The 22836-nt window shown below is 39.5% G+C and overlaps 1 protein-coding gene across 4 annotated transcripts in view; it reads right to left on the bottom strand.

The window, feature by feature from the left end:
- Positions 1-22836, bottom strand: part of PIK3CB (phosphatidylinositol-4,5-bisphosphate 3-kinase catalytic subunit beta) — a 213666-nt gene that overhangs the window by 5650 nt on the left and 185180 nt on the right. For 3 of the 4 annotated variants that reach the window (XM_066352040.1, XM_066352039.1, XM_066352042.1), the window contains 8 exons: positions 22672-22737; positions 20947-21090; positions 19333-19432; positions 16162-16340; positions 15534-15643; positions 14407-14485; positions 2812-2979; positions 1706-1829 (listed from right to left, as the gene is read on the bottom strand). In XM_066352040.1, the coding sequence (XP_066208137.1) occupies positions 1706-1829; positions 2812-2979; positions 14407-14485; positions 15534-15643; positions 16162-16340; positions 19333-19432; positions 20947-21090; positions 22672-22737 (970 nt within the window). The remainder of the gene's footprint in view (positions 1-1705; positions 1830-2811; positions 2980-14406; positions 14486-15533; positions 15644-16161; positions 16341-19332; positions 19433-20946; positions 21091-22671; positions 22738-22836) is intronic. The other variant, XM_066352043.1, reaches the window with a different exon arrangement.

The following is a 22836-nucleotide window of genomic DNA, read 5'->3' as shown; positions in this document are numbered from 1 at the left end:
GACTGGGGGGACTCAATTTTTAGGATCTGTATGTAGGTCTTTTCACTAGAACCAATCAGATTCTCTTAAGAATCAGTGGTAGTCAACCTGGTCTCTACCGCCCACTAGTGGGCATTCCAGCTTTCATGATGGGTGGTAGCGGAGCAACTAAAGTATAAATAAAAAGACAGATTAACTATAGTAAGTTGTTTTATAAAGATTTATTCTGCCAAACTTAGCGAAAATCCAACATAAAGTACTTGATAAGTAATTATTATTATATGCTTTAACTTGCTGTAACTCTGCTTTATAAATTTTATAAAGTAAAGTGACTTCCCTACTTTATAAATCACCATTACTGTGGAACTTGTGGGCGGTTAGAAAATTTTACTACTAACAGAGATACAAAAGTGGGCGGTAGGTATAAAAAGGTTGACTACCCCTGATCTAGACTCTCGCTGAGAGTGGGGATATACACACCTGGTTGCTAGTGTTCTCGCAGCAAAGCAAGCTGAACTGGCTGGGGTTGTACCATTTAATATGTCAACTTTCACTTCATCCCAATTTTTAATATGGCATCTTTCCCTAACCTTCTGTAGAACTTGGTGCCCTTGAGTCAGAAGAATCAGTTTCTTCAGAGAATAGATCTATCTCCATCTTGGAGATGGGAAGGAGACATGAGCATCTAATTCCTCCATATATAAACTGCCAATCAATCCTGTTTTCACCCTCTCCTGCATCCACACCTTCTGCAGTACTTTGTGCATCTGATCCCAAAGCTTTTCTCAGACTGACATTCCCCTCCCAAAGAACTCGGGCTCCCATTCTCCTCAGCTATGCTAAGTCACTGTCACTTTTTCATCACGCTTTCTTTCTACCATCACCAAACCTGCAGACGTCTCTCACCCACTGCGCCCTTTTTTCCTATTATTTTTATTTCCATAAGAAATAAGAAATACGATTTCCATATTTCTTATTCATTAACATATTAGAAGAGTGTCAGAAAAAATAATGAAAATCTTATGTGTTCAATCTGATTGACTAGAAGTCTGAGGGAACCCTTCGAAGTGTGAACACAAGGTTCAACTGTCAAAGGCCAAGTCAGAACTACCTAAATCTCCCAAGAGGCGTAAAGCTCTGGGTTCCACCAGGAGTCAGAATGCACATGGGGAACTCACGATTTACATTCTGGAATGCACCTCTCATGGCAGGGAATTCTAAGGGTGGCTAAACTAAAAAATTATCCCAAATAGCTCATCTGTGTTTGCTTAGTATAAAAGAATTTAGAAGAAAACATAAGTCACTCTGAAATATAAAAAATTCTTCAGTTGAAAACTAACCGCTTCCTCATAAATAATCTAGTCTAATTCCCTGGCTGTGTTACTCATACTCCATTTCTCCCTACTGTCATGTACGGTTAGATCTGAAGAAAATATGGCTCAAGCAGTGTTCATCTCAACTTTTTTCTTTTTGAGCATTGGTATTCTTACTTAAAGTTAATATATTCTGCACATCATCTGTTCCTTCTACTCTTAGATACATATGTGTCCAAAATACAATTCCTTATATTGAAAGAATAGGTATGTGAAATGAGGAGTGAGAAATTAAAGACAAACACATGACTCTGAGAATCACTAGAGATCTGCCTGCGCTTCACAAGAGACTGTGCTGCATGGAAGTGAGCATCACCGAGGCTCCTGGTAGACTCTGGGGAACAGCAGCTCACCTGGCCATTTTTTTTAACCATGATGTTATCACTATGTCTGTCACCAATCCCAAGGACATAAGAAGCTACACAGTAGCCAGCACAGGACAGGGTAAACTCCTCAATGGCTCGGTCCAGGTCATCCCTGAACAAGAGAAAAAAAATAGAAGCAACAGAGCTTTTCAGCCTTCAAGTATGTGAGATGAGACCTAATCCACACTTGTTTCCCCTTTAATTGTATAAACTGCAATACAGAACCGGCAAAACCATCCGAGCAGAACATGCTGGATCACCCACGAGAGTAGGGAAGATCATCACAGAGGTGGGGCTCAGGAGTGAGCAGGCTGGCTCAAAACCATGACCTCAGACATTCAAACTGTGTGCCCCGGGGTCAGGTTTCAGTGGGGAGGGAGGTCAGTTCCAATGCACAGAAATAAGAGGACACCATTAGTTTGCTGGATAATGTAGGGGCGTAGAACATTTTGATCAGTTTTGACCTAAGAGTAGAATTCCATATTTAAGAGTTAAGTATTGCAGTGACAATTGTTCATGTCACTGACTTAAATTAGAAGTAAAACAGACCAGTTAGAAACAAGATGAAAATTTGTAAACTGATACAAGTCCTAATATTTTTGCCAATAATAATATTTAAATCTGACTTTGAAGTCTTTATCCAAAAATACTTGCAGAGTGTTTTCTCCTCACTGTGAAAATCCTTAATTTCTTATGTATTAAGGCTTTTCTAACACAATAACCATAAAAAAACACTCCAAGTACTTTATTTTTAGTGGGGAGAGATCAGTCTACTAACTCACTTACTTCTATTACAAAAACTAACTGAGAACTCAAGCTCACACATTCACATAATTACAGAAGTTGATGCATGTAAACAAAAACTTTTATGTTATTTTGAAAATACTTAGACTTTGGAATTTAAGATCTAGATAAAGTAGAATTGAACGCTAATCATCTATAAGACTTTAGGAAGGCCTATTTGTCATTTTGATCTAACCTGAAATGAAGTAAAGTAACACTAATATTTTCATTTCCTCTAGGACACTGATGATTCTAATTAGGTTCTTTGGCTGTTTGTTCAGAAAAATAATAATAAAATAAAATAAACTAACCCAGAATTGTATTCTTTGAGCCAGTTTAGAAGGGCGTCTTTATTGAAGGCTGCTGCAGCAGCCACATTGCTACTGTTCAGCTGAATGTCAGCAATTGTTTCAGAGGTGCTCACAACTTCAATGAGGCCAGAGCGATCTCCTGTTGCTAAACAGCCATAAGGCAACATCCTGAAAGGAAAAGAAAAACAGAAGAAAAATAGGCATAGTCACATCTGTGACTCCATTAAACAAAATATTAACAGAGAAAGTTTATTTTTTGATTTTTAAAAAATATATTATTACTATTGATACCCTTGCGATTACTGTATTGTGGAAAAATATGAGTTCCACCTTTATTTGGAAGTAAATCTCTTGACCAAAAGATGGAGTAATTTCCTGGAATTCCAATATGCCAGCTAAATCTGTTATCCAGTTATTCTGGTGAAATATTCTATTGTTTGAATAGGTGGACAGAAGCAGATCACATAAAAGAAGTCTTTCATTTCTACTCTCAATTTTGGGGAAGGGAACCACCCTTAGCGGTTACCTATAGGTAACGGTTACCTAATAGGTAACACATAGCAAGATAAGTACTGCATATTAGCTTAGTTAATGGCAACACCATCCTTCCAGGGGTTCAAGCTCACAACCTTAAGGTCATCTTTGACTTCCTTTCATGCTCAATATTTACCTATCTTGAATATGTATACAGAGTCCCAAGTACACTGTTCACAAAAATTAGGGGATATTTTATAGCTTCATATTCATTTAAAAATATCCCCTAATTTTTGTAAGCAGTATATTTCTCTGCCTCCACTGTTCCTTCTGCTTGGACACTAGTCCAAATCACCCTCAACCCTTAATTATTCATGTTTCCTAATTAGTTTCCCTCTTTCCACATCATAGTATGTTTTAGATGCAACAACATAATCCACCTAGAATATACTCATATATGTCACTCTCCTGATCGAAATGTCTACAATAGCGCCCCATTACAGCGAAAGCCAATGTTTGCCATAACTCACAAGACCTTCAATCTACTTCCCATTTGCCTCTCCTAGTATGCCCCCCTCCCTTGCTCGCTTTATTCAGACTACACTGGCTTCCTTGCTATTACTCAAACATATCAGGCACAATATTTCTCCATTCCTTTATAAGTGTTATTTTTTTCTGCATGGATCATTCTTCCCCAAGATTTTTTTTAAGCAAGAGAGACAGAAACAGAGAGACAGAAAGTGGGACAGATATGGACAGACAGACTGGAAGGGAGAGAAATGAGAAGCATCAGGTCTTCATTGTAGCACCTTAGTTGTTCACTGATTGTTTTCTCAGATGTGCAATGACCAGCGGGCTACAGCTGAGCCAGTGACCCCTTGCTCAAGCCAGTGACCTTGACCTTTGGGCTCAAGCCATCAACCAGACACTTAAGCTGGTAAGCCTGCACTCAAGCAGGCAACCTCAGCGTTTCAAACCTGGGTCCTCTGTGTCCCAGGCAACACTTTTATCTACTGCGCCATTGCCTAGTCAGGGTCCCCCAAGATATTTACATGGCTTTCTCCCTTACCTTTTGGAAATCTTTGCTGAAATGTTATCATCTCAACAAGAAGTTTCTGGATCATGCTATTTAACACAGCAACACGATCTGTAACACAGTACTTACTATCTATTCCCTGCTTTATTTTCCTGTACAGTATAGCCATCAACACTGTCCAACATCCCGTACATTTTATTATTAGTTTATTGTCTGTCTCGAACATAAGGATGTAAGTTCCATCAGGCAGGGGTGCTTTATAAATATTTTTGAATAAACAAATTTAGTAACAAAATCCCTATAAATTACCTATTTTACAAATAATCTGCAAAAAGTAACATATATAACTAAGTAAAAGATCGAATGCTTAGAACTATGCTTGTGTGGCTCTAAAACTATCTTTTTAACCTTACACTGTCTCCAATGTCACTGAATATATAGGAAGACTCTAAGGCTGCTGCTGATTTTTGCCAAATTTGATAGGTAACATTTTGCTTTGATTTGCATTTCTATGAGCCCTAGTGAAAACAAAAAGTTTCTCAGATCTCTTTTAGCCATTTTAAGAAGAATTTCTTCTGTAAATTAGCTATTCACAACTTTTTCCTATTTATTACTTTTACATATTCTCTGTAGTGATTTAGTAAGTTCTTTATATGTATATTAGTAATTATCCTTTTCTCATTCTGGTTGTAAACACTGTTTACAGTTTTCTAAAAACTGTATTATCATTAGAACAATTCTAAATTGAGTGCGACACCTTGGAAAGTCAAATAAAAGTTGAGTAAGTACAGCCTGACCGGGCGGTAGCACAGTGGTTAGAGTGTTGAACTGGGATGTGGAGGACCCAGGTTCGAGACCCCGAGGTTGCCAGTTTGAGCGCGGGCTCATCTGGTTTGAGCAAAGCTCACCAGCTTGGACCCAAGGTCGCTGGCTCGAGCAAGGGGTTACTCGGTCTGCTGAAGGCCAGCGATCAAGGCACATATGAGAAAGCAATCAATGAACTACTAAGGTGTCGCAACAAAAAACTGATGATTGATGCTTCTCATCTCTCTTTGTTCCTGCCTGTCTGTCCCTATCTGCCCCTCTTTCTGACTGTCTCTGAAAAAAAAAAAGTTGAGTAAGTACAGAAAATTCAATGGGTAAATTCATAAATTCAGAAGGTATTTGGGTACAGCTATATGCCAAGCATTGTGTTAGCTGCCGGTGATAGAGAAGTTAGCAAAAATACCAGCCTCTCATCTAGACAAAGCACAAATGCACAATGTACTACATGTGATCTCTGCATGAATGAGAAGTGCCTTGAACATGCCGAGGGTTAAGATCTCTGTGAGGAGCAAGGTCAGCCTGGTTGGAGGACAGTGCAAGGGGAAGCACAAAAGCAAGGTGAGCACAAGAAACAATCAGGGTTGGAAAGTCCATGAAGTGTTCTATAGGCCGAGTAAAGACTTCTGTCATTCTCTTACTGAAATAGCCTTTGTAGGGTTTTATGAAAGAGAAAGTATGTGTATGTGTATGTGTATGTGTGTGTGTGTGTGTGTGTTGGTCAAAGAAGGTTGCAAATATGATATATATGTTTGCTCCTTATAGTTTGCATTGGATGTGGGGGACAGGCTGTAAGCCGGCAGGATTCTTATAGCCTAAAGCAGGGGTCCCCAAACTTTTTACACAGAGGGCCAGTTCACTGTCCCTCAGACCGTTGGAGGGCCGGACTACAAAAAAAAAACAACTATGAACAAATCCCTATGCACACTGCACATATCTTATTTTAAAGTAAAAAAACAAAACAGGAACAAATACAATATTTAAAATAAAGAACAAGTAAATTTAAATCAACAAACTGACCAGTATTTCATTTTTTTTTTTTTTTTGTATTTTTCTGAAGCTGGAAATGGAGAGAGACAGACTCCCGCATGCGCCCGACCGGGATCCACCCGGTACGCCCACCAGGGGCGATGCTCTGCCCACCAGGGGGCGATGCTCTGCCCCTCCGGGGCATTGCTCTGCCGCAACCAGAGCCACTCTAGCGCTTGGGGCAGAGGCCAAGGAGCCATCCCCAGCGCCCGGGCCATCTATGCTCCAATGGAGCCTTGGCTGCGGGAGGGGAAGAGAGAGACAGAGAGGAAGGAGGGGGGGGTGGAGAAGCAAATGGGCGCTTCTCCTATGTGCCCTGGCCGGGAATCGAACCCGGGTCCCCTGCACACCAGGCCGACGCTCTACCGCTGAGCCAACCAGCCAGGGCCCTGACCAGTATTTCAATGGGAACTATGCTCCTCTCACTGACCACCAATGAAAGAGGTGCCCCTTCCGGAAGTGCGGCGGAGCCGGATTAATGGCCTCAGGGGGCCGCAAGTAGCCCGTGGGCTGTAGTTTGGGGACTACTGGCCTAAAGGCTTAGTTTTAAGACTAAGCCTTTCCCACCCTTTTTGATGTGGGGTGGTGCACTCTCATGAGGAATCCCATTATGCCTCAGGTAAGACTTCTTTGTTTGTATTTTGGATTAAAAGTTTTGATTTCTACATTATAAAGTGGGACAGACCAGGAGCTTGCTCTCTCTTGGTTCCTGAGATTAGCATTAGAAGAGAGAACAGGGAAAGGAGAGCAGAGAAAGGCCACATGGAGGAGAGGAGAAGCAGCCAAGATGGCAGAGTGCTAAAGGGGAAGGAGAGAGTGCAGAATTTGTGCAGAGAGAAGGAGATGGGGAACAGAGGTGAATAAGGCTGGTGAGGTTAGAAACCTTTGATTCTAGGAAACTCGGATTAGTCAGTGGCTTTGGGAGCCCTGAATGGAAAGGGAAGTGTTTTCCCACTGTGTGTATTTCTTGCCCGCTGGGTGCAAGCTAGGATTAAAGCTAATGGCCCACCGGTTCTTGGCTCCATTGTTTCATTACCGTCTGTCTGAATCTAACGGGAACCTGCATGTGAATGGCCACGATGGCAGCTCCTGGCCTGTGTGTGTGTGTGTGTGTGTGTGTGTGTGTGTGTGTGTGTGTGTGTGTGTGTGTGTGTGTGTGTGTAAGTTGGGGAAATGTGAGTGCATTAGTGCATGTAACAATCAAAAGGAGTGTTTTATTAAGCAGTTCCTAAATTTCCTTCCAAATAACAATTCAACTAGTTTATGTCTTTTAAAAAATTTTTTATTTATTGAGCCTGACCAGGTGGTGGCACAGTGGATAGAGCATTGGACTAGGATGTGGAAGGACCCAGGTTTGAGACCCCGAGGTCGCCAGCTTGAGCGCGGGCTCATCTGGCTTGAGCAAAAAGTTCACCAGCTTGGACCCAGGGTCACTGGCTCCAGCAAGGGGTTACTCAGTCTGCTGAAGGCCCGCAGTCAAGGCACATATGAGAAAGCAATCAATGAACAACTAAGAAGTCGCAACGCATAACGAAAAACTAATGATTGATGCTTCTCATCTCTCCATTCCTGTCTGTCTATCCCTCTCTCTGACTCTCTCTGTCTCTGTAAAAAGAAAAAAAAAATTATTTATTGATTCTTAGATAGAGTGGGGAGAGAAAGAGAGAGAGAGAAAGAAGGGGGAGAAAAGAAAAGCATCAACTCATAGAAGTTGCTTCTCATATGTGCCTTGACTGTTTTACAGTTTTCTAAAAACTGTAAATCCCAGGCTTTCGAACCGGCAACTTCCAGCATTCTAGTCAACGCTTTACCCACTGCATCAACACAGGTCAGGCTATGCCTCTTTATAAAAAAATTTTATTGATTGATTTTAGAGATGACAGACAGGGGAGAGAGAGACAGGAACATCAATATGAGTCTATATGTGCTCTGCTGATGGGGGATAGAACCAGCAACTTCTGCATATCGGAACAATGTTCTAATCAACCGAGTCATCTGGCCAGAGCCTCATTTATGCCTCTTTAAGCGCTTTCCTAGTTGTAGTAAAATAATGTTGAGAGTAGAATTGTCAAAGTACATACTGACAGTCTGATATACCAATACACCGCTTCCATCTACATTATTAATTTATTTCCCCTTTAAGAATTTACTCCTCAATAAGAAAGGTAGTTATGGCGTATGAAAGGTTTTTACCAATACCCCTATCCTTATCATGACACAACACAAGTGAAGTAAACGCTGCCATTTAGAGTGCACTTTGACTCACTTTCCTGCATCTCCCCCACCCCACTTGCAGCCAAACTGGAAATAGTCCCAACAACTTCCTTTTCTAAAGCAGGCAATGATGAAAGCACTCAATGTCTTGAGGATGGAACATTCACAATGGGAAGGAAAAAACATTCCTGTCTGAGAGACAGTTTGACAGAAGTCAAGCTGGGGACAAACCCTGACCACCTTACATCGACCTTCTTTGCCCTCAACTTCTACACTTCTTATAAAGGCCATGACAACAACTAGTAATGTTTATCTTCCTTTCTCAGACTCTGACCGAAACAGTAATTTGTTACCTTTCCACTAAAGCAAGAATTAAAAAATGAAATAAATTCTACAGTGGGGAGGCAGCTCCATGACCCTACTCTGAATGGGTGTACAGAAAGGCTTCTCTGGCCTTGACTCTAACACATTGACCGAAGTCTAACCGGCACCTTCATCAAAGTACTGCTGTGTAGTGCTTTTAAAAGGGAAGTAAATCCTATTAGTGCAAGAGATATAAATCACATTGACAACAACTAGCCAAAATCTGATGTCACATATATATATATATTTATGGTGTGTGTGGCAGGGTGGTGGGTGTGTGAAGGACTGTCAATTCTAACAGAGGTCAAACAGAGTTAAATACAGAAAACATATTGGATTTGACAGAAAAGGGTAACTGTCTATTATTTGTTGAGTAAAGGAGGTCAGGGTGTTCAAATATATTAATGGCTTACAAATGTTCTAATTTGAAATGAAAGATGCCAAAAGAGGTATCAAGGACAAATAAAAATGAGAAATACGCACTTCGATTCATGCTAAAGTGGCACTGTTAAAGTACTAAAATATCCTGATCAAAATAGTACTGTATAGAAGGTACATTAGATTTTAGATTGAACTTAAAAGAGTGTGTGCTACGTGACCCAGTTTAACCTGAACAGCTGGCCAAAAGAAAAACAAATACAATAGGAACTCTGGAGCACGTATATTTATAGAAACAGTAAAACATGTTTGGTGAGAAAAAGGTACTGGTTTGAAAATGAACTCAAAATAATTAAAGTCCTGCATATTTTTTTTAAACACGGGGTACAAAAAGTCAGCAAAGATCTCACTAGACAGACAAGTTCCTTTTCCTTGTTAGACACACAGTGCTTCCCACCAGACACACACCAGGTTTATTTCGATCACTCCCACATGTGGCTGCCTCCCTTTGCCTGAGGTCACAGTGAACTTCCTAAGACACTAAATGTGCTTTACATTTGAATAGAATGTAAAATCAAAGCTAAAAGAAGTTTGTTGGGATTTCTATTAGGTTGATGGAACTAAGTCTTTTTATAGCTCAGCCTTTTATAACTAAATAAGACTTATCATATGGTCTGAATCTGCTCTTGACAAAAGGAGACCACTGTGTAATTTACAGGCTAACGTTGAAAAGAATCAATAAGCCTGACTAGATAGTGGCACAGTGGATAGAGTGTTGGACTGGGACACAGAGGACCCAGGCTCAAAACCCCAAGGTTGCTGGCTTGAACGTGGGCTCATCCAGCTTGAGTGTGGCCTCTCTGGCTAGAGCAAGGCATTACTCGCTCTGCTATAGCGCCCCTGTTGGGCAAATAAGTTCGTAAAATGTGATTTTTTTTTTTTGTATTTTTCTGAAGTTGGAAACGGGGAGGCAGTCAGATAGACTCCCACATGCACCTGACCGGGATCTACCCGGCACACCCACCAGGGGGCGATGCTCTGCCCATCTGGGGCAACGTTCTGTTGCAACCAGAGCCATTCTAGCGCCTGAGGCAGAGGCCACAGAGCCATCCTCAGCACCCGGGCTAACTTTGCTCCAATGGAGCCTTGGCTGCAGGAGGAGAAGAGAGAGACAGAGAGGAAGGAGAGGGGGAGGAGTGGAGAAGCAGATGGACGCTTCTCCTGTGTGCCCTGGCCGGGAATCGAACCTGGGACTCCTGCACACCAGGCCGATGCTCTACCACTGAGCCAACCAGCCAGGGCCGTAAAATGTGATTTTTATGTTTGCTCACTTTATTAAAAATGGTGCTGCCCATGTGAAACTGCTAATTACCTTCCTGCTTGGGAAGGGCCATTGTTATGCTAATATGTACTGGAGGAGGGGTCTTTGTGGGCCCAGGTAGTTTTTTAAAAGGAGGGAGAAAACCTGACCAGGCGATGGTGCAGTGGATAGAGCGTCGGACTGGGATGTAGAAGACCCAGGTTCGAGACCCCAAGGTCGCCAGTTTGAGTGTGGGCTCATCTGGCTTGAGCAAAAAAAAGAAAAAAGAAAAAAAAGCTCACCAGCTTGGACCCAAGGTTGCTGGCTCAAGCAAGGGGTTACTCGGTCTGCTGAAGGCCTGCGGTCAAGGCACATATGAGAAAGCAATCAATGAACAACTAAGGTGTCACAACGAAAAACTGATAATTGATGCTTCTCATCTCTCTCTGTTCCTGTCTGTCTGTCCCTATCTATCCCTCTCTCTGACTCTGTCTCTGAAAAAAAAAGAAAAGAAAAAAGGAGGGAGAAAGAAGCCAAGATGGCAGAGTGCTGAAGGAGAAGCCAGTTTGTGCAGAGATGAGAAGGGGAAGGTGTGCATGTGAAGAACCAGGGGTGACTGAGCTGTTGGGGGCCTGTGATTCTAGGAAAACCTGGATGTGTCAGTAGCTTTGTGAGCTCTGAATGAGTGGGTTTTAGAGCCCTGTGTGTTTTTACTCGCCTGCTGGGTGCGAGGCTAGAATAAAGGACTGGCCCACCAGTTTTTGGTTCCGCAGTTTCTTTACCATCTGTCTGAATTCAGTGGGAACCTGTACCTACATGTGCATGGCAGCGATGGCCACGACTACTGGCCTTACACTCCTGCTCAAGGCACATATGAGAAAGCAATCAATGAACAACTAAGGTACTTCAACGAAGAACTGATGCTTCTCATCTCTCTCCCTTCCTGTCTGTCCCTGTCTCTGTCACACATACAAAAATAAAAAAAATAAAAAAATAAATAAAAGAATCAGTGAGTTATTAGTCTCAAACTGGAAAGTTCCCCCAATTTTTTATGGCATAAGTCAGATGAGAACATTTTTATGGGAGTTCACTTTTTTCCAGAAGGGTCTGTAAACTTTGACTGGAATAAGCCAGATAGTAAATAGTTTAGGTGCTGTATACCATTAGGTCACTACTCAATACTGCAGTTAACAATGTAAAAGTGGCCACCAACTATATGCAAACAAACGGTTTGTGGCTGTGTGACACAAATAAAACTTTATTTTACCAAAAAAGCCAGTCCAGATCCCTCTGGGTTTATGTTCCTCAGGCGGAGTTTCTCACAATCACCCATTCCTCTTATTATGCACAATATCTTATGAGTGAGTGGTTCACCAAAAAAACTTGCTACCTATTCAAAACTACTAATTCCATTTTTACACCGCTGTGTTAAAAGAAATACACCATCACTTATGGTGCTCACAAGGTCTTTTAGATGAACTATAATCTCTCTACCTTATTCCAGTCAAATTATGAGTCTCATGAAAGGAGGAACACCCATTGCAAATTGTTCTTTCCACCTCAAGAGCACTGCAAAAGTATACCCTGGAAGGATCTAGGACTAGAAAACTCTCTCTTTAAAAACAACAAAAACAATGGAAAAATACCACGTGTTTTGGGTCAGAACATGTTGATAAACAATATCTTATCATAACTGTTTTCTCGCTTAGATCTGACAGAGCTGACTTGAATCTGGCTCTGCTACTTAATGTTTTGTAACATTTCACAAACTGCTTAAAATCCTATTTTCTCATGTTAAAAAGGAGTAACACAACCTCACAGAATTATAAAGATTACATGGCATTACACATGTGAAGAACCCAACATGATTAAAGGAGATTGTGACTGTAGAAAACTGGATAAACAGATACACAAAGGGGTAGGAGATGTCCCAGTGGCTGTTGCAGTGGCCATGCGGGTTCTCAATGGATTCGGGCAGACGGGAAAGCAACTGTGGAGCCAGAAAATGGTGGGCCATTCCGTTTACTAGAGTCTCGGAACGGCGAACGAGCCAACAGGCAGGGAAGACCACTTCCCTCTCACTCAGGCCTCCCAAGTTTCAACTCATTCTCTGGACTCTCACACACTCACAGGCCCCCACCAGCCTCAGTGCTTCCCAGCCAAATAGGCCCGGCCGAAATCTCAGGGCTCCCAAGCCTCTCAGCACTCTCTCTCTCTGGACTCTCCAGCAAAACAGGCTGGGGAAAAAATCCCTTCCTCTAGCAAACACTGGCCCCTTCTCAACAGGAAGGCAATCTGCAACCTGCAACCTGCCGCCCTGACTATACACACATGGCACTGCCTGCCTCAATGTAAAATACAAGCGACCAAACCTAACTCACTTGTTGACCCAACAGGAGAAAAGGAATGGGGAGGATCTTTAATCCTATCACCCATAAATGACTATTAGCATTTTAGTTTCTGTCAACATTTCAGGTCATTGTTAAGTGAATTTTTAACATGGTTGAAATAATTATATAAAAATACTTTTCCATCCAATATTTTAATTTTTAAATAAAACAAGGATAAATATCTTTGTGCATAAATGTCTGTCCACATTTCTAATTTTAAAGTAAATTATGAAAGTATTGAATACAGAGTATAAATAAATTTGCTATAGAGAAGTTTATATTAATCTAATAGTATATGAAAACACTTGCATTTTTTTTTTTTTTGTATTTTTCTGAAGCTGGAAACTGGGAGAGACAGTCAGACAGACTCCCGCATGCGCCCGACTGGGATCCATCCACCCGGCACGCCCACCAGGGGCAACGCTCTGCCCACCAGGGGGCGATGCTCTGCCTTTCCGGGGTGTCGCTCTGCCGAGACCAGAGCCACTCTAGCGCCTGGGGCAGAGGCCAAGGAGCCATCCCCAGCGCCCGGGCCATCTTTGCTCCAATGGAGCCTGGGCTGCGGGAGGGGAAGAGAGAGACAGAGAGGAAGGGGGGGGGGTGGAGAAGCAAAGGGGCGCTTCTCCTATGTGCCCTGGCCGGGAATCGAACCAGGGTCCCCAGCACGCCAGGCCGACACTCTACCGCTGAGCCAAACGGCCAGGGCCAACACTTGCATTTTTATTGCTACAACAGTATCCTAGACCATGTTATCAAGTAACAAAATCTTTACTAGGAAATGAATGATACTCAAATGTTCTTGAAATCTGTACTTTTTTTACATCGGAACTGACAGTGTTCACATAATTAGTTTACTTATTTCATATCTTGTATGAACAGTCTTTTCCAATCTTTTCCCCCAAAATTTATATTTACGAGCTCTTTAATATTTAGGATTAGTAGTCTCCATCTTGTTCATTATGAATATAATGTCCAGTGTGAGGGCAAATTTTCTTGGTTGACATTCCAATCTTATATTTTTATATAAATATATCAACATTTGGCTTACAAGTATCTTCATCTGCTCTTTAACCTAGAATATTTGATAATAATTCAACTTTTAAAATCCATCATGTTTCCTTTTTTTTCTGTTGCTATAAATGTTTCTTGCTCACTGTATACCCGTAATAATGGTGGTAAGCTAAAAACCCTAAGAATTCACCTACACTCTTAGGTCTGGGAAAGAAATCAATGTTATTAGGCTAAGAGGGAGAGCAGTCCTTTCTCTGGCCTTGTCACTCCCATAAACACCAGTGAATCCTCCCTGAGGGTAACTTCAAAACCAGAGGTTAGAAGGAACATGACTCTTGTTCTCTGTCCAGGCTTTACCAGAAGTAAACCTATTCCTTCTGAATTCACTGTCACATGTATAGTTTTATACCTGATGAGGTTTAAATAATGTACTTGACAGCACAATGTAAACTGTAAAATACTATGTAAGTATTATTATGAAAAAAATAATAATGGGAGGGAAGGAATCAACAAGTTTTTGAAATTTTGCTACAGAAGGTATATAACATGAGACAAAAGTAATTCACTAGATATCTCACCGAAGATCCAGACCGGCTTCCTTCCAAAGTAAATCCATCAAGCGCAGCATTTGGAGTGTTAACATATCCTGCCGTAAATCTAAGGGGAAAAAACCCCGCATTATCACAAATACTTTCCATTTTATGACTGCTAACATTAATTCAAGATTAGCTCATTCAGCCAGAATTAACTAAAACCATTGACAAATGCTGTGCTGATTTTTTCCTCCCAAATTTTAATGTTCACATTCATTATTTTAAATATTAGGTTTGTTGGTTAGTATGTCCCTGTAAAAATATTTCAGAAATTACGTGTAAAATGTTTTGTTTACCATGTGCACAATGCAGTAGCACATGTGTAAGTTACTGCATTAATTGTATGACTGTTGTAATACGGTAATGCAGTATTAAAGTATCCATGCAGTTCACAATGCTAATTCCCCCCCTCGCACCTTTTTTTTAAAATATTATATTTATTGATTTAGAGATAAGAGTGAGAGAGATAGGCAGGGGGGAGGGAGGAATGGGAAGCACCCACTCGCAGTTGCTTCCCTGTGTGCCTTCACCGGGTAAGCCAGGTGTCTTCAACTGGCACCTCAGCAGTCCAGGTAGACGCCTTGTCCACTGTGCCACCACGGGTCAGGCTTGTCCCTTCTTTTTTAATTTTAGGGATGTACAGAAAGTTCTAAACAATTACCTAAATAATAACTGCATGATGGACTCACAAAAGTCTTTCAACAAGTCAAAATTTTTATTGATAAGCCTTTCTTTTGGTCAGTAAGATATGCTAAAATACAAAACAATGGCAGCGATATCAATATTGCTATCACTGAAATAAGATATATGAATGTATTATTGGAAATATTGTATTTCACATGCTGTTTACCAAAGGAATACACAGACTTTATATTTTGGAGAGGAAAAAGGGAAGGTTTATATAATAGAACAATGTATGTAAGTAAGCTGTAGAAGTCAATTTCCAAAAGGGAAAAAAAAAGATTTAGGATATGCTGAATTCAACCTCATGACCATTGACAACTAGCACTTTTGGCTGCTATTTGCTACACATTTACCCATCACCTTTCAGATAAAGCAAACAAATGAAGAAATACTAAGAAATTTGGCACTGTAAAAACCTCAATACATACCATCACCATTTTTAAAAATCACTCCGACCGAATCCTCACCAAACACCTTGTTGTTGTACACGAGCCACAAAGGCTTCATTTTAGAATCCATATATTTACATTTTTCAACACTGAAATCAAACAAGAGGAAAATCAGCCCACTTCTATTTAAAGATATAGCAAGATTATAATTTTGCTGTGATATACTAGCCTTGGGAGAACCCCTTACCTGTTCTAGTCTGCAGAAGTCATAACTAGAACATTTTCTCTTGGCAGAAAAGCAACCTGGATGACAGCCTTGGTTGGCACGTAGTGATGCCGACAAGCTGAGTTAAAAATTCAGGTTTGCCCTTCTCACTGCCTGTCTTTAAAATTCCTCTTTTTGTTTCCTTATTCTTTCTTAACTTTACGTTGTTATTTACAGTCAATAACAATTAAAACATATTACTGAATTACAATTAGGATTAATAGTGCATTCTTGACTTCTTAAAAAGGGATCAATTTTGAATACTGATATATTGAATACACATTCTTATTTTTCTAGTCTACTTATTAGCCCTATTCCTCCTCCAAGGCAGTCACTTAGAAATCCTTTCTTTATTGCTGTTTTCATGTAAAATTCACTGAGCAGAGCAAGACTGTCACTTACTAGAGTTCTGAGAGGATGACACATGGGTTCAGAGGTGACTGCAGGTCAGAGAGGGCTTCCCGGTAAGCATTCTGTTTTAAACAAGTGTGCATGGCCTCTTTCCCTTTGGCTCTGTTTAGCTTCATTGCATTCAGTTTGATCAAACTATTTAAAGTTTTTAATTTATTGAGTGCTTCAACCTGAAAAATAAATTTCCCCACCACCAAAATTTATACATGGTTAAAGTACCATAAATATAATTTGATCATATAAATCAGCAACCACCACACACACTCTCTCTCTCTCTCTCCAGCTAAAATAAAAAGTGTTTGGCTTACGACAAACAGAACACATCTGGTTTTACAAAAACTTACTTCTATCACTTGTTCCTCAAAGTACTATTTTTCAAACCTTCTTTAACTGTTTTCGTAACTAAGATCTTATAAATTAGAGAAAAGTAAAGGGACATGAACACAGACTGTGGGCAAGAAGATAAATATGGAACTCCAAACTACACGGAACTCTGCAGCTCACTGAGTAAACAGAATGTAAGACAGAACTAATCTGAACCACTCCATTTGGCCAACTCCATAGTATAAGAAGAAAATTTATATACAAGTAACTTTAGGGTTCCTAATATTTAACCTTACTATCTGCTTCTTGTCATCACTCTTATATCTTTTTACTATATTCTCTTTTCCCACTAATAATAAGTTAAAATAATTTTTTTTGTGTAATAAATAAGAATATAGACACAGTATTTTTTCTCCAAGTCTAAATTAATAACTTGTTTTATAATGAGGTAAATGGCTAGTGAAACTTATACAAATAAAAAGTTTATGTAAGTAGTACAAGGTGAATCAACAATGGCCAACTTAATCAAAGCCATTGTGTTTAAAAGTCACCTTTGTTTAATATAACCGAGGGTATTTCTATGTCATATTATGCAAAATTCCATAAGACAGCCTTGGCCTACCATAAATCAATAATTCTCTCATTATGGCATTAAAATGGAAAACAACTAGGGATAAGAAGAAAGTACAGGTATATTTAGTTGTATATAACAAGCATACAAAATATGTATGCAAAAAAACCATTGTGAACATCATGGCTTGAATTTCCATGAACAGGAGATTTATTTTACACCATATTTTCATTTTCAAACTGCTGCTATGCAAAGAACCCACTAAAACTCTGTAGGAAAGTGAATTCAGGCATACAGTTTCTAAAGACAGGCTGACGGCTTGCTCACAGGAAACTGGGAAAGTTCTATGTAGCTTGATGATAAAAGTGAGATGGCTGAAACTTGCCTGGTTAGTTATCTGTCAAAACCACATGCTTCATTTCACAACAATTTCAGAAGGTGTACAGAGTTGAAAAGGGCACCAGCTAAAAAATGGGCTATGCAAACAGGGCCTTTTTGAAGTATTCCAAATTTGAACTTCTTCCATGTTTGTACAGTTGGGAATTTTCATGCCCGTCACTAACTGTGTTGATGCCTATTTCCTGGAAAAGTGTCCTGAATACCCACATGGTGGTAAGTCAAATACTTTAAGTGCTTCAACACCTTGTCTTTTTAGAGGTTTATAGTGATAACAAGAACTGCTGCCCTGGCCAGTTGGCTCAGTGGTAGAGTGTCGGCCTGGCGTGCAGGAGTCCCGGGTTCGATTCCCGGCCAGGGCACACAGGAGAAGCGCCCATCTGCTTCTCCACCCCTCCCCCTCTCCTTCCTCTCTGTCTCTCTCTTCCCCTCCCATAGCCAAGGCTCCATTGGAGCAAAGTTTGCCCAGGCACTGAGGATGGCTCTGTGGCCTCTGCCTCAGGCGCTAGAGTGACTCTGGTTGCAACAGAGCAATGCTCCAGATGGGCAGAGCATTGGCCCAGATGGGGGCTGCCAGGTGGATCCCAGTCAGGGTGCATGCAGGAGTCTGTCAATCTCCCCTTTTCTTGCTTGGAAAAGAAGAGAGAAAAAAAAAGAAATAACTGCATACTGAGACTACAACTAACTGTCAACAGTACCCCCCAATTTTGAAATTCTGTGTTCTGTTTTACTGTTAAATGGCTTGTTTTATTTTAACTTTAAAAATACATTTATATGAATAAAATTACATTGTTGTCTATTTTACATGCTGGGTCTGTTTATGTTTTGAGTAAAAAAGGAAAAGAGTTGTGCTGCTAAAAAGGTATGAAAACTCCCACTATTTAAAAAAAAACCAAAAAGCAAAAAAGCCCCACCACTTTTGTTTTATAACTGGACAGACCTAAATTTGAACCTTATTTCTGTCACTTTATCGTTGTGAGTTTTTAGGTAAGTTAATTAAACTCTTAGAGTCTCAGTTTTTCCCCTTGTCAAATCACAACAGTGTTAAGTACAATGGCATATTATTAGGAGAGAACAGTAAGACAGCATCCTTAAAACACTAGTATGGTTACTGGCATACAGTAAACAATTAATATTTGACCTATTATTGTCATTAAATGTCATCATCTGCAATGATTAGAAAATGAGGGCCAGGTAAAAGAAGTGAGAATGGAAGAATATCACTATTTCAGGCATATATACTTTGAAAAAGCAGCTTGAGGGTCCTGAATTCTTTTTACTCCTACGGACTTAGGTCAGCGGTTCTCAACCTGTGGGTCGCGACCCCGGCGGGGGTCGAACGACCAAAACACAGGGGTCCCCTAAAGCCATCGGAAATACATATTTTATTTAAAAATGTATTGTATAATAAATATGTATTTTCCGATGGCTTTAGGTGACCCCAATGGCTTTAGGCGACCCCTGTGTTTTGGTCGTTCGACCCCCGCCGGGGTCGCGACCCACAGGTTGAGAACCAATGACTTAGGTTATTTCAGTCAACAGGGTCTAAAGATTTCATGACTGTTGTCACCATCATCAACAAACCTACTGTTAAGTATATCTACATAGGTATTTCCTAATAAAATCTGAGGTATGGTCTTCCTATAAATACTATGAGAAATCTTGATTAATTTTTCAGGTAGCATTTAATTGATGATCTTCTGCTAAGTTTGTTGAAACTTCATTTCTTGACTTAAATTTTGATTAAAAACATATTAATCAGGTTCAGTTACTAAAACCGCTATAAAGAAAGAAATGGAAGAAATAGCAAATGATACAATTTATCAAATACCATGTGGGAAATTTAACATGAAGACTAAAACAAACGATACCTGCTTCGAGAGCACTTTCATGTGTCCCACACTTCCCCGGCAGTATGCTTCAAGGATGACACCAAACTGAATGGAGACAGCAGGAATATGCACCTCTGACCTGCAGGAAGTTCATAATATTATGATGGTTTATAAAACACTTCAGATCACCAAACAAAAGTACTGACTTCTTTATTCTATTATAAAATTAACTTACGATGCCAACCAAAGAAAACAACACATCCTCTCATGAAAAAATTTTAGTAAGACAATCATAGTTCAAAAAGATGAGATTTTAATAATTAGTTAATTCTTTATTCCAAGAACTCTGAAATGTTGACATCTTATCTTATTTGGAGTGAAAATGTAATATTACCAATTTAGAGACAATTAGAAAGATCTGACTTGTATCATAAAATTGAGTAATCCTGCATGACCAGGCGGTGGCACAGCGGATAGAGCGTCAGACTGGGATGAGGAGGACCCAAGTTCGAGACCCTGAGGTTGCCAGCTGGAGCGCAGGCTCATCTGGTTTGAGCAAAGCTTACCAGCTTGGACCCAAGGTCGCTGGCTTGAGCAAGGGGTTACTCTGTCTGCTAAAGGCCCACGGTCAAGGCACATATGAGAAAGCAATCAATGAAAAACTAAGGTGTTGCAACGAAAAACTGATGATTGATGCTTCTCATCTCTCTCTGTTCCTGTCTGTCTGTCCCTATCTATCCCTTTCTCTGATTCTTTCTCTGTCTCTATATAAAAAAAAAAAATTGAGTAACCCCTCAATTAGCTTATATTCAATTTTTTCTCTTAAAGAATAGTGTATACATCTGAAACAGGAAGGAATATCTTATTCCCTGAGAAGTTTAAAAATAAGAAGATCAAACTGGATAAGAAAAAAAGACAATTTAAAAATAAAAACGGAAAAACTCTCTTATTAATAAGAAAATCAAGATCCAGAAATATAACCCCTAAAATTAATATAAAAATATTACAGATATAGAGCTTATTTCATTAAGAAGCTTAGCCTAAAAGAAGGAAAGTTATTTTTGTCTGGTAATCACTACTTTCAATACTTAAAATGACCTAGTTAATAAAGAAGCTGAAAATAAAGTTGCTGTTGTTTAAGGAAAAATTTTAAATCTTTACTCAGTAGTAGCAATGATCCAATATTACTACCCACAAACTTTTGGAAGGAATAAGTAGGTCTTTTAGTCCAAATATATTAACAAAGTAAATACACTTTACTGGAAAACAGCAATACATTATTAGTTTCAGTTAAAAATCAAGAAGACTGGTGGATCCCAGTCAGGCGCATACGGGAGTCTGTCTGTCTGCCTCCCCGCTTCTCACTACAAAAAAATACTAAAAAAAAATAAAAATTAAAAAAAAAAATCAAGAAGACATACAGGAATACTTATCTGAATTACTCTGCCAAATACTGAAAATTAAGGGTTTGGGTTGGCAAGAAACAGAAGATATGAAGAAGGGTTTCAATGTTATAGATGGCTCAGAAACAACTGAAGCAGCTGATGGTTTTTGCTAAAAGTCTTGTATTATGTTTATAGTTTTTATATTTCTACTTATATTTCTACTTATAAAAGCATAAAGTCGACTCAAATTGAAATATAAAACACTTACCTAAGGTGCCAAAATAGAAATTGCCCTATCCTTCGATTAGCAAGTGCTCTTTCTAATAGGAATCTAGAGAGGGCACAATCAAGAAAAGGCTCGTATTTTAAAACTTGCACCAGTTGTAAAAGATACTGAGAGAGTTCTTCATCACTGAAAAAAACAAAAGATACAGTGAGTTACTCAACACCCTGTGCCAGAAAAAGATCCTTCCTATCAAACTACCAAATACTAACATACTGAAACACAATGATTCTTTTGGGCCAGGCTTGTTGCATGCTTGCAATCACTGTTCTACCATTATAACAACACAAGAAAAACTGAGGATTTCAGATGGGCAGGAGAGTGGAGAGATCAAAGAACACATATCTAAGGCATTTTTATTAAATTATTTAGGTTGATACAATTGATGATTATATTTACAATTGGCCCAGGGTCAAAATAAAATTAGATACTGATTTCTGGTCATGCTGAAAAAGTTGTATATTCAACTAATTAGTTTTTTAAAATAAAATTATATTAGTACTTTAGCAATTTATTTTCCTTTCCTATTATTCGGGCTAAGTAATTCCTTCTACCAGATAACCAATGAACGATTAAAATCTTAACTTTGAACAGCTTGAAGGATAAGAAAACGAGTGCATTTGTAAGCGGGAATCGCACTGGATTAATATAACAGAATATTGTAACTAAACTGTTTTGATTAAGGTTAGTGGTTCTCTATTGGGTGTCCATCTCCAAACCATTCACATGTAAACACATTCCGGTTACAGGTAATTCCAGTAGTTGGGTAAGATATGAAACCCAAGTCCACTACTTCCAAATAAATCCCATAGACTTCCACACAATACTGATGAAAGAGAACTGTAGAAGCATATTATTAACTGCAGCACTGTTTACAACAGACAAATCAGGAGAAAACTTAAAATGTTCCTCAGTAGGGGAGTGAATAATTAAAATATATCCCTATGACAGAATGTTGCACAGTAGTAAAAGGAATAAACTACATTTATAGGAAATGGGAGAAATTTACCTCAAAAACCTAATGTTGAATTTTGTAAAAGGCACAAATATAAAACAATACGTATGGTAAAACACATTTGTGGGAATTTTAAGTGTTTTATAACATCATTCTATTTCTATATTTTTATACATACTGTGGTAAAAACAGAAAAATGTGGTATAGAAGGATACACACCAAATTCATGATTATGGCTGCCTGTGGAAAGTGAAAGTCATCTGGACTTGTAAGGAAACTATGAGAACTTCATCTTTAATTGTAATGTTATTTGCTTAAAAATTTTAAAAAGTTTTGTAAAAAAATAATCATTACAAAATATTAACATTTATTAATTTTGAGTGGTAAACAGAAAAAGTTAACACAGCAGGCCTGACTGCTAACCTCTACAGAAGGCTGGCCTTTGGCTGGCATCTGGAGACAGATTTCAAAAGGCTCTCTACCACCCTGACTGATAGGAGTGGGTCAACATGCCTAAACTATAAACAGTATGATTTATGCCGAATACCCATTTTTCTCTTGGAACTCTGGAATTTTGGTAGGTGCTTGGTAAAGGGTGCTTGTGTGGCTAGCCCCCAATTTAAAATCCTAGCCACCAAGTCTCTAATGAGCTTCCCCGATAGATAATATTTCAAACGTGTTGTTAACAATTTGTTGCTGGAGAAATTAAATGAATTTCGTGTGACTCCACTGGGAAAGGAACCTTAGAAACTTGCCTGGTTTCCTCCAGACTTTGCCCCATGAATCTTTTTCCTTTGCCAATTCTGTTCTGTGTCCTTTCGCTGTAATAAATCATAACCAAGAGCAGAATTATATGCTGAGTCCTATGAGTCCTCCTAGTGAATCACGGAACCTGACGGTGATCTTGGGGACCCCTGACC

This window comes from Saccopteryx leptura, chromosome 10, assembly GCF_036850995.1.
Source record: "Saccopteryx leptura isolate mSacLep1 chromosome 10, mSacLep1_pri_phased_curated, whole genome shotgun sequence".
Classification (NCBI taxonomy): domain Eukaryota; kingdom Metazoa; phylum Chordata; class Mammalia; order Chiroptera; family Emballonuridae; genus Saccopteryx; species Saccopteryx leptura.
The sequence above is the reverse complement of the archived record's forward strand: the minus strand, read 5'-3'. Positions and strand labels throughout refer to the sequence as shown.